Source organism: Xiphophorus couchianus, chromosome 16, assembly GCF_001444195.1.
Source record: "Xiphophorus couchianus chromosome 16, X_couchianus-1.0, whole genome shotgun sequence".
Lineage (NCBI taxonomy): Eukaryota > Metazoa > Chordata > Actinopteri > Cyprinodontiformes > Poeciliidae > Xiphophorus > Xiphophorus couchianus.
This window is the reverse complement of record NC_040243.1, coordinates 19281895-19297108: the sequence shown is the minus strand read 5'-3', so window position 1 is coordinate 19297108 and position 15214 is coordinate 19281895. Positions and strand designations below refer to the sequence as shown.

The following is a 15214-nucleotide window of genomic DNA, read 5'->3' as shown; positions in this document are numbered from 1 at the left end:
CACTTCCCAAAAGGTATTTGTGGAGATAAATATTAAAGGCCCAAGTTCTAATTTCTGGGGCACATTCAGCAACATCAAGGTTTCGGTAACTTAAAAGTTCTGACAATAAACTACAGCAAAGATGAATGTTTTTCCACTGGCAGTGAGCAGAATAAAGTTTGGTGACGCTGTACTTTTCCAATTGATTCCCGCAGCACAGTTTATATAGTTCTCCCCAGAGAAACTCGGCAGCCAGTAAATGACTTTCCTGATCAAAGACTCCTTTTGTAGCAGCGCAGATACACTGCATGTAGCTATAGGCGGCCAGTCTGAACTTCCATTGCTTTTCTTATCAAACTACTCTCCACAAGAGACTGGAGAAGAAAGGCGGTTTTCACTTTACGCTGAAATAATTATTTGTTCGTGACATTTAAGTAAAACACAAGGCGATTTGCGCTGCAGATTGTGTGTGGATTACATTCTGGTATGGCAACAGTAGAGCAACTCGCAGAAACAGTTTGCAACATGTGGTAAGAATGGCTAAAAGAGCGCAAACGCAGACTTCACTCTTCTCCTTGGAGACCATTTTCAAGAAGAGAAAAGCTTTCTGATGCTAGAAAAAAGATTTTCTATTGAAAATAAAAACTCTTCCATCATGTAAAAGAAGATATTGCTCAATACTGTAGATTCAAGAACAATGTGTAATAGCTTCAGTTTACAGGAAAACTTAATATGTTTCTTTTATTCTGCACTGCGCAAGAACAGGGAAGAAGAAAGCACTCCTAAAAAATGCTATTCCACATCCCCAAAGTGTTTCCAAAACACGATTAAAGCCATAAATTACTTAGTTTCTTTTACAGTTTCATTGCTTGAAGGTATTTGCTGTAGTCAATACCATAAATAATTTTACCTGTCTCCTTGCTTTAGAGCCAGGAAGAGCATCATCACCAGGCAGTACTGGACAGCCCTCGGTTCTTGATATTCACACAGCAGAGACGGCCAGTCTGACAGGTGACAGCACAGAGAGAAAAGGTTGCACTGCAGAAGAGTTTCCACCTCCTCAAAATCTGGGGATGAGAAATAAAATACCACAAAGAATTCTTATGACCAAAAACAAGCAAAAAAAATGTTTTTATGAGTGTAAAAAGAGGGCAGCAGAAACACCTTTGAGGCCTATTTACTGCAGATACAGTGCGGCTTATTGCCACGACTGTGAGGTTGTGCTGATTTGTCACTTTTCCAATATTTTCTGGCAAAACCATAAATTAGGTCAATATCTGTCTCTTTAGAGAACAATGCTGTCATGGATGTGTGGAACCAATATCTGTATCGCAGAGGAACTGTAATGTGAGCAGTCAGTGTTGGTCCCTGGAGACTCGGTTGACAAGAGCAGCAAACAATAGGTGCTTTAATAAAGGCAACACACGGCAGAAACATTAATTTTAAAAGCTTAAAGCTTTTAAAGCATTGTAATATCTTACAAGATATTACAATGCTGCATCTCTCTCACTCTCCATAAAATAGAAAAAATACATTACGCTTTGCACGGTGTTGCATTTTCAGATGTAGCCTGCACAATGCTCAGACCAAACAGCTGCAAAACACACAGGATTCACGCAGTCTGTGGAAACCTCTATTTTCAGAGTAAGCCGAGCTTCAAACTCTAATAAATCAACAAAGTAGACATAAAAAAAAGCAAAAAGAGATCAGATGAGACATACCCAAATACTACGGCTTCAGCAAAAGGATCTAAATGAGGGAATGTCATGAAAGTTAAACTAATAAAACTGTCAGAAGTGAGTCCAGAAAGACAGAATCCTGAGTATTAGTTCAAAGGGTGTGAACATCGATGCCACCGGTTTTGTGTTTGTGCTTTTTTATTTTCACATTTTCAGCATAATAATTTCAGCCAGACTCAGAAATAGTTTCCTCTAAGTCACGTTTAATATCTTTACTGAACATCTTAATAGTTCGATATTGTTTTTGTTATTGCCTCTTGTATATACATAGCAATATGTCATTTATGTTATATTTATTCTATTTTTTTCTATACCTACACCAGTAAAACTTGAATGTACGTGTGAGTACATACAGTCACACTTATAATCTTCTGTATTCTTTCTGTTTACTCCGGTAGCAAAGCAACGACACTTCACTGCCAAGTTTTCTCTCAGTAAGACAAAGGAAGTCCAAGTCTAAAGATTTTTGTTTTTCTGTTGAATTGTACATAGTAAATGTCACATTTCGTGTGAAAGAAGTGTTGAAAAGATTTACCAAGAGCTATGATAATAATATTAATAAAAAGGAACTTTAATATTCTTGCTTGAATCTGATCCTTTTAGATGATTATTGGTTGTTTACCGCTTTAAAATAGAGACCAAATCCACACATATGACCATATTGTTATATTTAATATATATATATATTATTCCTTCCTTGAAACATCTAACAAGTGGAGGTTTTAAGGGATGATAATAGAAGGGCTTTTTGTTATTTATAAACCAGGTTTGAAAAAAGAAACGAATATAGAATAAAAGATTTTGTTAACGTATGCCTATCCTACTTTAAACTGCGGTCATGTTATAATGATTTAGGTTATTCACAGCAACAAATATTTTACCTAAAGGGGTTTATGCTTTCAGAAGCAGAAGGATAAATGCAGAACAAACCTGCAGAAATATATGAGCGAATAAATTGACTGGAACAGCCACAGAGTTCAACAAAAAAGAAAATTCATGATTTAGAATCTTGAGAAAAAGGCAAGAAGTGTTGATTTGTATAACAGTAATAGTGCTTCATAAAAAAGAAGACAGATTTAACTTTTTTTAGCAGAAATTGAGTTTTAGATAAAGGCACACAGAAGACTGAAGAGTTTTGATTATTGCAGAGAGAACGGAGTGACGCAAGTGCAGGAAAGGACAGAAGAAGAAGAGGAAGACTAAAAATGAAGACAAACATGAATGAATGGATTCTAAAACAAAGACAAGGAGGTAAAAAAAATCTGAATCAAGGAAACTGAAGATGGTGCAGATAGCAATGATAAAAGTGTGGCAAGGCAGAAAATGGAGCAAACAAAACTCCAGCTCACACTGCTAACACACACACACACACGCACACACACACACACACACACACACACACACACACACACACACACACACACACACACACACACACACACACACAACTCCAGACATACATAATAGTGATACATGCTTACTGATACACGTCTCACATCTTATTGCTTGGAAGAGATATTTTACTGAACAGTGTAACATGTCCTCTGGGTACTGCTGCAGTCACTGAGATGCTTTTGTACATTTTGCTTTTCATTTGGCAGCAATGTGGAAAGTGTGAGAGCAGAAGCAGTGATGACTTTGATTCTGTTTTGGTTCTCATTCTTATTGTTTGGACTTGTGCTGTACAAAAGTTTACTGATATTTCTCCTATGTGGATGCTTCAGAGCATGCTCACACATTCAATACATCCGCAGTTTCTGAATGTGACCTTGCTAACTTTATCTAAGAGCAGCATCAACAGTTGGTTTGTGTTGGGTGTTTGTTTATTTTTTTGGCCATGCTGCTTTTAACACACTTTCACTTCTTCTTTTATGTTATGTACAGTGCCTTGCAAAAATATGCAAACCCTTTAGCCTTCTCCACATTTTGTCACAGAAGGAAATAGATGCATTGTTTTCAAAACAGAAAATAAATAACACTCTGAAAAGTGTGGCATCGATTCAACTTTAATGTTCTAGGGCCCATTGTCTCAGTAAGCAACGCATCATTTAATCGCATGATAAATGAAAGCAAGCTCAATTTCCATTTGCATCATTTGCTGTTTTTCTCTTTCTACCAAAAAAATGGATGACCAAAGACCAAAGTCTGGTGCTTTGGTCTTTTTTGAAGGACAATTTTCTTTACAGAGACTCTGTAATTCATTTTATTTGTTGTTTAGTTTATTTATTTTGGATATTTAAAATGTCTTCCAGTACCAGTGTTAAATGTTCACTAGAATTTAAAGTTTATTTATCTTTGACAATGTGTTCTTGCACCATTATACCACTGCTATTATATTACTCGAAACTGGTCGGAAAACAAAAATATTATCGTTTATCGCTATAACTTCTGGGACAATTTATCGTCCAGTAAAATTTGTTATTGTGACAGGCTATTCCTCCAAAATTGGGGTGTGGCAGGCTGTTTAATCCCAGTATTTTTTTTAGCTTGTTGATATCTTCTGCAGTAAACTTTAATAAAGAAAAAACATGCTTTTTTTCCAGCAGTGGAGTCTTGCGCAGTGAACTTGCATAGAGGTAATAATGCATCACTTATTATGTCAATGGAGAAACTGACCCTGCCAATTCCACGTCTTTCTGAAGCGCTATGAGCTTCAGAGGCTTCTTCAAAGTTGTTGTAATACAGACTGCTACAGGAGATCTTTCCTGCCCACAGCCATCACCAACTCTTTAATTCAACAAGATTTAATTTCCCTCTGAGATCAATAAAATATGTTTGAGTTTGAATGTCAGAGCTCTTTGGTTCTTGGATAATTATTTTCATTATTCTTGTGCCTCTGCTCTTTCCTCCACTAACTTCCAAATTCCTGCTCCAAACTCAACACCACCAAAATTATTTGCAGCTGTATAGCAGTTAAAGATGGTTCTACAAACCACTGAACCGGTGGAGGTAAAGTGCACACCACGCTCTTACATTTTTTTATTTGTAGAAAAGAAAAAAAGTCCTTTTCCTTCCACCTCAAAGTTAGGCGCCATTTTGCTTTGATCTACCACATAAAATCTCAATAAGACACATTTAAATGTGTGGTTGCAGGCTGGCACACCATGGCAAAGTTCAAGGGTTGTGAATATTTTTGCAAGGTGCTGCACACCACCAGCAACCACATAAGTGACAGTCAGTAGCAACTCTGGTCCAACAAGCGGTAACTCTAGACAACACACAGTAAAATCACATTATTCTCAGTAGTTCCTAATTGACTTTGTGCACTGTGGTGCAACCATGTATGCAAGCTGTGTATACCATGACTGGAGCCACAGTGAGCGTCCGACTGGAAGAGTAGACACATGCTTAGTTTCTGCAGAAAACCACAGCAAGTTGCGTTCAGAATTGGGTTCCTGCAACAATTCACAGAAGGGAGAAATGTTGACAAAACTCAAAATATAACCATGAATGCATAAGATCATAGCAGAAAACAACAACAGAGACATTGTCTCCTCTTAGGGAAGCTAAGAAATACCCCATGAAAGGCTGGTATATGGAAGACTGAACTGTGAGACACAGGACAGGATGTGCTTTCACAATGTGAAAGACAGACCGAGTGCAGTTCACTTTCATTACAGCTCAGAGCAGGGGGGCCTGAAGCCTTCTTCAACCACAACCACCGTCGCACACAGCAGCACAAACGTGCAGCCTCAGACAAGTGCAAATAACAGTCAATATGCTTACATATAAGACAGGGAATGTTAAAACTGCAGGCGCAACACATTTCTGAAAAAGATACCTCAGAATCCGTAGTGGTGTTTCACAGTCTTGTTTTTATTTTTTCAATTGTGTCACTGAGTTCTGACTGAAGACACAGAACATGAACACCTCCACGTCTAAACGGAGTCATTTTGTTAAATGCTGTTTATGAGAGTCCCTGTCTCTGTGTATTCTGTGGGTGTACCTGTTTCCTGCACAGAGGAGGGCTTTATGCTCCACCGCCAGCCGATAGAAACCAGAAGACACTGGAGGGGTGAGAAGGTGAGGAGGACAGCAATTATTTGGCAATGAGACAACGGTAATTATTCCAGGGACTCCAGGACGTCTTCCAGGACAATCCACAGCTTGTGTCTTTACGTTTTACTTCCTGTGAGACAGAATGTCTTCTACTTTGTTGCATTTAACTTGCAAGCAAGAAAACAAGTTTATCCACTAACGCTTGTTTTTAAAGTGGGATTTGAATAGTTCCTTACACCAATAAACTATCATGAGGGCTGTTGAGTTTTAGTCAATTGTTACTTGAAGCCAAACCTTGTTCAGTATACTGTATGCTTTCTCTGAAGTACTTAATCATAAATACCTTACAGGAATTATTTTTAATCAGTTTTATTTTCTTCAAAAAATTATAACAGACCAGTTTAAATAGTTTCAGTATAAAGTTGAAATGCTTTATACTGAAACTTCTGGCATACGTAGACGCCAGAAATAAAAGTCAATGGTAGAAGCAATAATGAACTAAATTTGACATGTAATGAAATTTAATTTGAGACCTTGTGTGAGAAATCTGGGCTTGTTTAAGATTTCCTGATGTCTAAAATTGAGATGATTAAATTTGACGCTTTTGAAAGCCCTGCGGAGAACCTGAAGGCTCTGGGTAAAACTGCTCTGGGTCTCATAATTGAAGTGCATCTTTATATTTATATTTATAGAGACATACCCAACGGACTCGCAATGTCAAAATGAAAAACACCTTCAGAAAGACAGTAAAATTAAAAAGGACATGTTTATATTACTCCAAACCAAACTTTGTGAGTGAAACTTACAAAGAAAAACATCTAAAAACACTATGAAGGTGGAACATGAAGAGAGACATCTGTTGAATTAGTAGTGCGTAGGATAAATCCAACTAGGTTTATAGTACATACTGTATATAGCATTCATACTTTACATATAAACTCTATTTTGAAGTTGAAAGCATTTTGAATGATCAGAGTGAAACATGGCCACAGCAGTCCACTAAAAGTGCTACAGGGTGGTGAAAAAATGCTCTGCTAAGGGTTTTTTTTTCTTCCGTTTTATGGAAATGTTCTGCATCAGTCCTGCAGAACACGGTTGGTTCTTCTCTGCCTTGTTTTATTCAAAGCTGCCTTTCTGGTGACCAACTTCTCTTTAATAATTAAGTCTGATTGTATTCATTGATTCATTCTTTTTAGTTTTTGATGAAAGCAGGTCAGCAGTAAGTACTAAGGTTTCTGCTGCTGCCATATACACAGGCACAAAAATAAACGTTAATATTAGAAGTTAATATAAGATTCTAAAACAATTAAGATTAATTTATTAAACTTAAACATGTTGCGTCTGCTTTCATATGCATGATTTAATCGTGTATTTAAAGCTCTATAACAAGTTTAGCATTTTTTAAAGTTTAATAAAAAAAATTATTTAACTTTTTTAAATAAATTACTGTCTGACCCCTTACCGTCAAAACTTTCAAGATGAATAAGTATACAAACTAGAAGAAACTAAGATTTACTAAGTGATCATACATCATATATGATATTTAGAACTCAAAAATTAAAGTAAATCTGGTTATAAATAGTATTATTTAGGTAAATGTTTTTTGACTTGACTGTAAGACGTGTTAGACTTTACATCTGATAACCTTAAAAACATGCAAGAAGTATTCACCTATTGTATGTTATGTATTTTTATTTAATTATTATTTTGCAGAAATTAGATTTCACCTTCAAATTAAAGGGTTTTTGTTGCAATTTCTTTCGTCAAAAAAGCCTAATTGAGTTGATCATGATTTGTTTGTAAAAGCAATAAAAAGGATAAAACATCCATGGTGGTGAATACTTTTAAATAGGCATTATATAAATCATATTACATGTCACTTTAATGTCCTTTACATTACAGAGTGAATTTTTACTAACTTTTCATAAAGTTAAAACTTTATGAAAACTCACAGCTACTTGAAAACAAAATATTTGTCTGAAAAACAGCTGCATCTTACATTTACCTACACAGAGTTATTAAAGCTCACCCAGTTTTCTTGCAAACTGTGGCATTAGAGATGGAAGAAGGACAAACTGTGAACACAGGATGGAGTAGAGCGACTCCAGAATCTGGGCGCTAGGCGGACCATCACATGTTCTCTGTGGGGTGAAACACAAAAAGGTTCCAAGAACAGAATTAGTTACGACACAGACATTGATAAACATTCGCAAGCTTCCATGTTTTATTAATAAGACTGAGATCTAGAAATGAACCAATTAGGCTGCTGCTGCTGGTCAGCATGGATTTGCAATGACATTTAATATTTTACTTACTGTTTCCAATTCTGATAAATTTTTGTAAGAACTATAAAACATAAATGTAAGGCAGAGCAATACATTCATTTGATTGGGTATTAATTTTCAAACAAACAATAAAGAATTGCAACTTCTTTTGTATTAATAATCATCTTCCTAACCTTTATATTATTTTTATTCAACTAAAAAAAGGAGCTGCCTTTAGACAGAAAGTAATGAGAGTAGGCCTGTCAAAATAACAGATTAATAAATTGTTCAAGAAGTTATTGCAATAAAATATTGTCATTTAGAGACCATTTTAAACTAATATAATGGTAATGGCACTATAATGCAAGTTCACTCTCTCAAAAATTAATACAAATTCTAATGAATATTTAACACTGGAACTGGAAGACATTTTGAATGTCAAAATAAATAAACAAAATAGAAACAACTAATATAATGAATTATGGAGTCCCCATAAACAAAATTGTCCTTCAACAAAAAAAGAAGGTTTTAGTTGAAATAAAAACAGAATATACTTTATTGTCTCTTGGAGGAAACCAATGCACCCAAGTGAAGACTTTCTTTATCCACTTTTTGGTAGAAAGAGAGAGAGAAAAAACAATAAATTATGCAAATGAAAATTATTGAGCTCGCTTTAATTTATCATGCAATTAGTTGATTTATTGTTTATTGTGACAGGCTTAGATGAGGGTTTTTAGTGATGATGCATGGATGAACTGGGGAAAACCAGCTGAATATGAAATCCAAACAAGGGAAATCTCCTGCAGATAAACTGGTGCATGTAGTGTTGTGTTTTTGCTATGCCATTTTTCACAATTTCTGTATACATTTCCAAATCTATAATATTGCGTAATATTTTTTTTTTTTTTACAAATTGTCACAAAGTTTGGGTTCCATCATTCAGACATCAGCTCTGTAGTCGTGTTTTGGGCCTTACGAGCACGGTTGGTATCCACACAGAGTCGCAGCAGCGCAGCAGACACTGACAGACGGACTCCAGTGAATCCTGAGCGCCGCTGTGTTTATAAGGGGCTGTGAACGGGTTCTTCACCAGCGCCGGCTCTGACGCACACTCCTCAGCGAGCCTTCAATGTAAACAGGACTTTTGTTTAAACGCAGACACAGAGCACAGCTTGCACACAGGAACAAAGGAGAGGATGAGACTCAGAAAATGCAAATGATGCACAGAAAAATACCAGAGTATTATATTTTTCTTTCCAATTTTACTAAAAAAAAAAGTGACCTTTACGCAAAGAACTATTTGATCTAATTCAATATAAAATCTAATAACATGTTTCACTCGTTATTTCTAAATTAGAAACATTCATTAGAGAGTTGTATTTGAACAAACTGCTGCCTATTTGTTAAATTACTGGCAGAAGTCCGCACTGATTATTTTATTGAGTTCATTGAGCAGTTTGCTACCTGCAGGCTGCCTGGAAACAGATCAGAGCCTGGAGCAGAAATCCTTTGGACCGAAAGGTCTGGTTGCTGGAATCTGAACTTTGTTTGTTTCCCTGTAACATAAAACAGAGCTGGGTTAAAACAAAAATAACAGAGACACTGTAAAACTCAAAAAGAAAGAGCTTTAAACGATATTAATAATTATTATGTCTAACCGTACTGCTTATGCGCAAGGAATGTTCATATTCTGGGTTATTTACTTCTGTATTAGTAAAAAAAAACAACTTTTTTAACAGAGTTCTGATTGAAAATCAGTTCATCAGCTGTGAGTTTTTCATTTCCTAACCTGAAACAACCGTTCATCAGGTTTACAGAAAATGTTCTGAAGGAAAGAAAAAACCTTGATGGTTCAGAGGTCACAGGGCAAACTGGTTCAAGGTTGAGAGAAATGCAGCAGTAGCTTAAATAACCACTAATTACAACCAAAGAATGAGGAGTACAGTTTAATGAATCTGCAATAAGTCAAACCTTCAAGCAAAAGGGCTGTAACTGAATACAAGGTTGCAGTTTGCACAAGTACAAACTGGAAAAACTCTGCCTTATCCGCAGAGTTTTGGTTTCACGTTTGCGATATTCAGATGCCAGAACATTTTACTTATTTCTGCAGCTTAACTTGTAAGGCTCCTCACAACCACGAGACATCCTCATTGCCTTTTCTGTCCCTGCCACACCCACCTCACCGGATTCCAGATCCCTAATGAGGACTTTTTCACAACCTTCCTTTTTATTTCTGCCTCCTCATTTCTGGATGTCGTCCAGTACATTCCTGCCTGACTGCATTTAGAAGCGTAAAATCTCAAAGTTGTATTTATGACAAATTTGTATTTATGCAGTGTGTTGTTTTTGTAGAGATCATTGCACCCTGAGTTCAGCTATTTTTACCCAGTTGAACAAACTCTTGCTCATGTAAGGAAATGTGATTTATCCTTTAGCATCCTCGAAAATAATTCAATATAATTTCTACCACAGTAAGACTTATATTCAATAAAAAAGTGCGATATGTTATGGGTTGGCAATGTAGCAATAAAACTATTTATTTAAACAGATGTTTTACTTCGTAATAAGGTAAGTAACCAAGGCAACAAGTACTTGCTACCTAACAAGCTTTGAGGCATGTAAATGCCTAGCAGTTGGTAAAATTATATTTTTATATGTTTTGTATTTTTTCTGGTAAGTTAAAAAAATACATAAACCTTGTAGAGGCAAACCCAGACGACTAGCCAACCAAAAGCACCTCTTGTTGCATTTTTAAATGTGAATGTAATGGAGACAGTTTTATTTGATCAAGTATCTTCTTTAAAAGAAAAAAAAACATGACTTGACAATCTGGCATGTTTCTTTTTTGTTGTATTTGTAATCTGTTTTGGTAATTATTTAGGTAATTAATCTCTGTTGTTGAGTCAATTACTATTATCGTTATTTTTGCATTAATATTGTTTTGTGCTGCAATGCTTTGCATTTATGTTGATAGAAGAACAGAAATAAAAATACACAAGTAAGGAATTATTTAGTAGACTCTTTTAAAAGACTTACTTATTAAATTATTTTACACAATTATATATTCTTTCACATCTGTTGCCATTAGCGCGCTCACAGAGAGACTCAGAACATACTGACTTACCAAATTAATCATTACAGTCCCTACAGCGACCTTGACTGTGCTTGAAAAACATAATGATGTAGAGCTTTATGAGCAGAACAGACAGGCACCTTAATAGTTTGAACAGGCTTGTAAAAAAAAAAATACAAGTTTACTACCCTCTGAATCAAGTTATTTTGCTATGTCAATGTCAAAGAGTCAATAACGAGTCGGATAATAACAAAATAGATAAACGGTTTGTGCAATTATTATCCAAAGATTGGCTTTGTGGTTTTTCTTTTTTAATTTTACATTTGCAGGTAAAACAAATTATGACTTGCCAGGCTGCGTCGATGAGAAGGGGAAGTCAGAATCAGCTCAGGGAACCTGCTGGTGATGGCCTTTACCAGTTCCTCCAGCTCTTGGTACTGGACTGGTCTGGACTGATGGTTGAGTCTAAAGAAGGCAGAGACATTCCTTAAAGGAACCACCTTCTGATACATTAAGAAGATGGATTGCAAAGATAAAGCCAGATAAAAACTAATGAACGGCCTCTTCACCGCACATTAGCTATGATTTATGTGGGCTGCAATGTGGATACAAGTTCTTGGCAGACTATAGAAAACGGACAACGCTACAATTTACTGTCCGTTTCCTGTTTTGCTGTAAAACTCGAGTTGGTTTGATTTTAAGCTCACAAACTGATTTTTTTTTTGTCTGCAATGCTTTTTGTTACACCAGATGTAACCGGATGCACACCAAATGGTTCCAAGCAGAATATTTTTCTGAGGTCTTGGTGGATCAAAAAGATTTCACCTTGGCAAAAGTGAGAAAGAATTACGAAAACAAAAAAGAAAAAAAAAATCCATTTTATTTTCAATGTAGTTTTGGATGTGCTGTAAAATGACTCCAGATAAAATCTCAAAATCTGAAGTTTCTGAAGGCCGATTCTTTAGTGAGGTAATGTTTGTCTGTATCATAAGTCAAATTAAGAAAAAAAAACAACGTGCAGGTCTTAGCAGAACATGCATATTCATACCCTGGAAATACAATTTAATTAAGTACAGCATATTTTACTTTATCTCCCTCTGAACTTGTCAAAAAGAGACAAATTACAGCACTCTCCACTATTACTGGGAGAGATACGAACAAAAGCCTTAAAATAAATTATTACTGAGAGTCCGTGTCCCCAAGATGCCACTTTTTGTTGCAGGTCTGTAAAGGTAAACTTTGGAGATATTTAACTTTCTGTCCATCCTACTTATTTTGAATGCAGGCAAAATAAACTTTGGTCCTTCCTCCTTGTTTTTCCTTGTCTCAGTTCTGACTGTGGATAAGTTGCAGCTGAGGGGAGACGCTAATTTGCAGCACTTTTACCAACTCTCTTTGATGAGATTTTAAGGACACCAATTTAAAGTCAGGACTTTCATTATTCATGCATATCTTTACCATAAGCAAGTAAGAACTAACAAAACATATAACACATGCTCTAAAAAAGCAAGACAGAAAAGAAAGAAAAAGAAAAAATATAACAGTATTTCAAGGGTGGATGTAGTGATATGAACCTCCTTGACAAAATGCGTCTCATTTCTACATTTTGGGTGATTATACCTGAACAAAGCGGTTGCAGCTTTGACGGCCTGTGCGGCGACCAGCAGGCAGGAGGAGAAGACACCGGCTTTCACCGCCTCTGACACCGCCACGAACCCTGAAGCACTGGGGAACAGATGTACGCCTGGTGGCTGTCTGCTCACACACATAAACACATGAGACTGTCAGTACAGCTTGTGGTGCTGTATATGTTTAGAACATCAGCATAATAAAAGAGTAAAGCAAAAGACAGTACATTTTGGTTGGTATTTTTTTGTTTTGGACATAATCTTCCATTGCAGTCTACTTAAAGAAAAGGGAGGATGTATTTGTCCAGGGTTTCTACAGCCTTAACTCAAATTTAAGGCTTTTAAAGACCTTTTAAGACCATTATAAATAACATTTAATATCTATTACATGACTAAAGAATACTGCATATCTTATAATGTAGTAGTGCCAAGCTTTTTTGCATAGAATGGACATGAGATAAAGAAAAGACTAAGATAAATTTGCATTTTCCATAACAGATGCAAAAAATGCCAGCTATGTAGCTAGCTAGGGTTTATTAGCAGCTAGTTAGCGGTAGCCTCAACCGCCACGAGTTACAGAACACAATTAATATATTTGCAAACGACTTACACATTTCCTTTACAGAAAAGTTATTTGAGAAAAAATTAACTACACAGAATATATGAGATTAAATAGTCCTGCTACGTCAAAATTTAAGACATGCGATAAACCTATTTAAGGCCAACTTACTGTTTTTAACTTAATTTAAGACATTTCAAGGCCTTAATTTTAGATATGTGAACTTAAGACTCTATGAGACATTTTAAAGGGGCAGTATTATGTAAAATAGACTTTTTGAGCTCCTCGGAGTTGCTGTTTTTCAATATGATGACTTCCTAAATCTTGAGTTTCAGAATGAGCAGGAGTTTTTAAAGAGACAGAGGCCCAATTTCAAGGCGTTAAATTATGAAGTCAGATTGTTCTCAAGTCATATTTGAAACATATATAGCATTTTTCTAACAAATGAAAATAACATAATGGACTACTCTACAAAACAGCACCATGTGCCTGGAAAACACATGATATTGTCTCTTTAAGGATCCATGGACACGTTGTTTGTCTCCTTCCTGGAGTATTGCTCAAAGGTTTGCTGTGTGGACATCAGCAGCATTTTTCTATGTCACTAGCGCCCACATATCCATGCGCACTGTGTTTTCTTTCCTCTAGGCTAAGCAGAGTACACATAATAAATAAATAAATGGCATTGACCTCTGATACGTTTAAATTAATTACAAATATAAATACTCTATGTCTGTTTGCTTCTGGAATGTGTGCCTTGTGAGAGATGCTTGCAGGAAGACATCTAAACGTGTCAAATTTGAAGCTGACACCAGATGGTCTGCAGCAAGAGTGATAACTGACGTGGCAGAATAAACAACGGATGATTAAGGGTCGAAGTTTATGAACCAGAGACAGAGGAACTGTACATGAGACCACGGATGTTCAAGACACCTCATTGTTCTGTAGGTTCATCAGTTCCTGCATTGTTTCTACAGAAGGAAGTAAACAAGAACTCTGAACTTTGCACTCTACATTACGGCAGCTTGTAGGTGCAACACACCTGTGACTCAAGAGAACGGAAGAAGCAGCTACGCTATGTGATTAACTCAAGATAATTAAATAAGCTATGTAACTAGGACCGCCCTAAGGAAATAAAAAGAAAGGGCCTGGGAGGAGCTGTTTTAGAGTGGGTTGGAGACTGTAACTAAAGCACACTCCTGTCCATTCTCCTTGCAAGTAAATCTAAAACTCACTTGTCTCTCTCTTCTTTTTCAGTTAAAGAATGCTTAGGTAGATGAACCTGACAACCTCTTAGCGTTACAAATATCACCGAAGTTTGTCTACCATAACATCTGTGGACTGTTGCCACAATAAGTGTCGCATAGAACATTCTAAATAACACAGGCATGCTCGATGTCATGTGTACAAACACGCCAAAAATTTCACATCGAGCTGTTAAACTCTCAAAATCCTAAACAAATAAAACTCCAAACTCTGCTAAAAACCACACACACACCCTCATCCACCCATATACACACTCGTTGTGGCTTGCTCAGCATTTCAGTGCTTAAACGTAGCTCTTAAAGGGCAAATTTCACTCTTGGATTATTAAATCTTTTATCTCCTCTATCATTACCATGTGACCGGTGGCATTCCATTAAAATTATGTCAACCTTGCAAAAATAGGACGGTGTTTTATTAGTCAGTGATACATTATCGTCATTCGGACACCAGACAGTTAATTTAAATCCAATTAAACTCAACAGTGCACCGTACTTAACATGTTTTACAAGAAGTCACTTCACTATGCCAGTTGGTGCAGCTGGAGTTACGGCTTATGGTTACTTTTTGGGCAATCCAATCCAAGAGTAATTCACATACTGTCAAAAGTGAATAATTAAGTCTGTAATAAATCCCTCAAAACATAACATTATGCAAAGACATAAGAACACTGGAAAGTCATTAAATGTGCATAAAAGGATATTTTTATT

The 15214-nt window shown here is 36.2% G+C and overlaps 1 protein-coding gene across 1 annotated transcript in view; it reads right to left on the bottom strand.

Moving 5' to 3' along the window:
- Nucleotides 1-15214, bottom strand: part of mei1 (meiotic double-stranded break formation protein 1) — a 62464-nt gene that overhangs the window by 28109 nt on the left and 19141 nt on the right. Inside the window, exons 11-19 of the mRNA XM_028042966.1 lie at nt 12675-12809; nt 11376-11519; nt 9640-9643; nt 9446-9537; nt 8958-9105; nt 7747-7858; nt 5665-5725; nt 5019-5113; nt 890-1046 (exon numbers count right to left, since the gene is read on the bottom strand). Of these exons, the coding sequence (XP_027898767.1) occupies nt 890-1046; nt 5019-5113; nt 5665-5725; nt 7747-7858; nt 8958-9105; nt 9446-9537; nt 9640-9643; nt 11376-11519; nt 12675-12809 (948 nt within the window). The remainder of the gene's footprint in view (nt 1-889; nt 1047-5018; nt 5114-5664; nt 5726-7746; nt 7859-8957; nt 9106-9445; nt 9538-9639; nt 9644-11375; nt 11520-12674; nt 12810-15214) is intronic.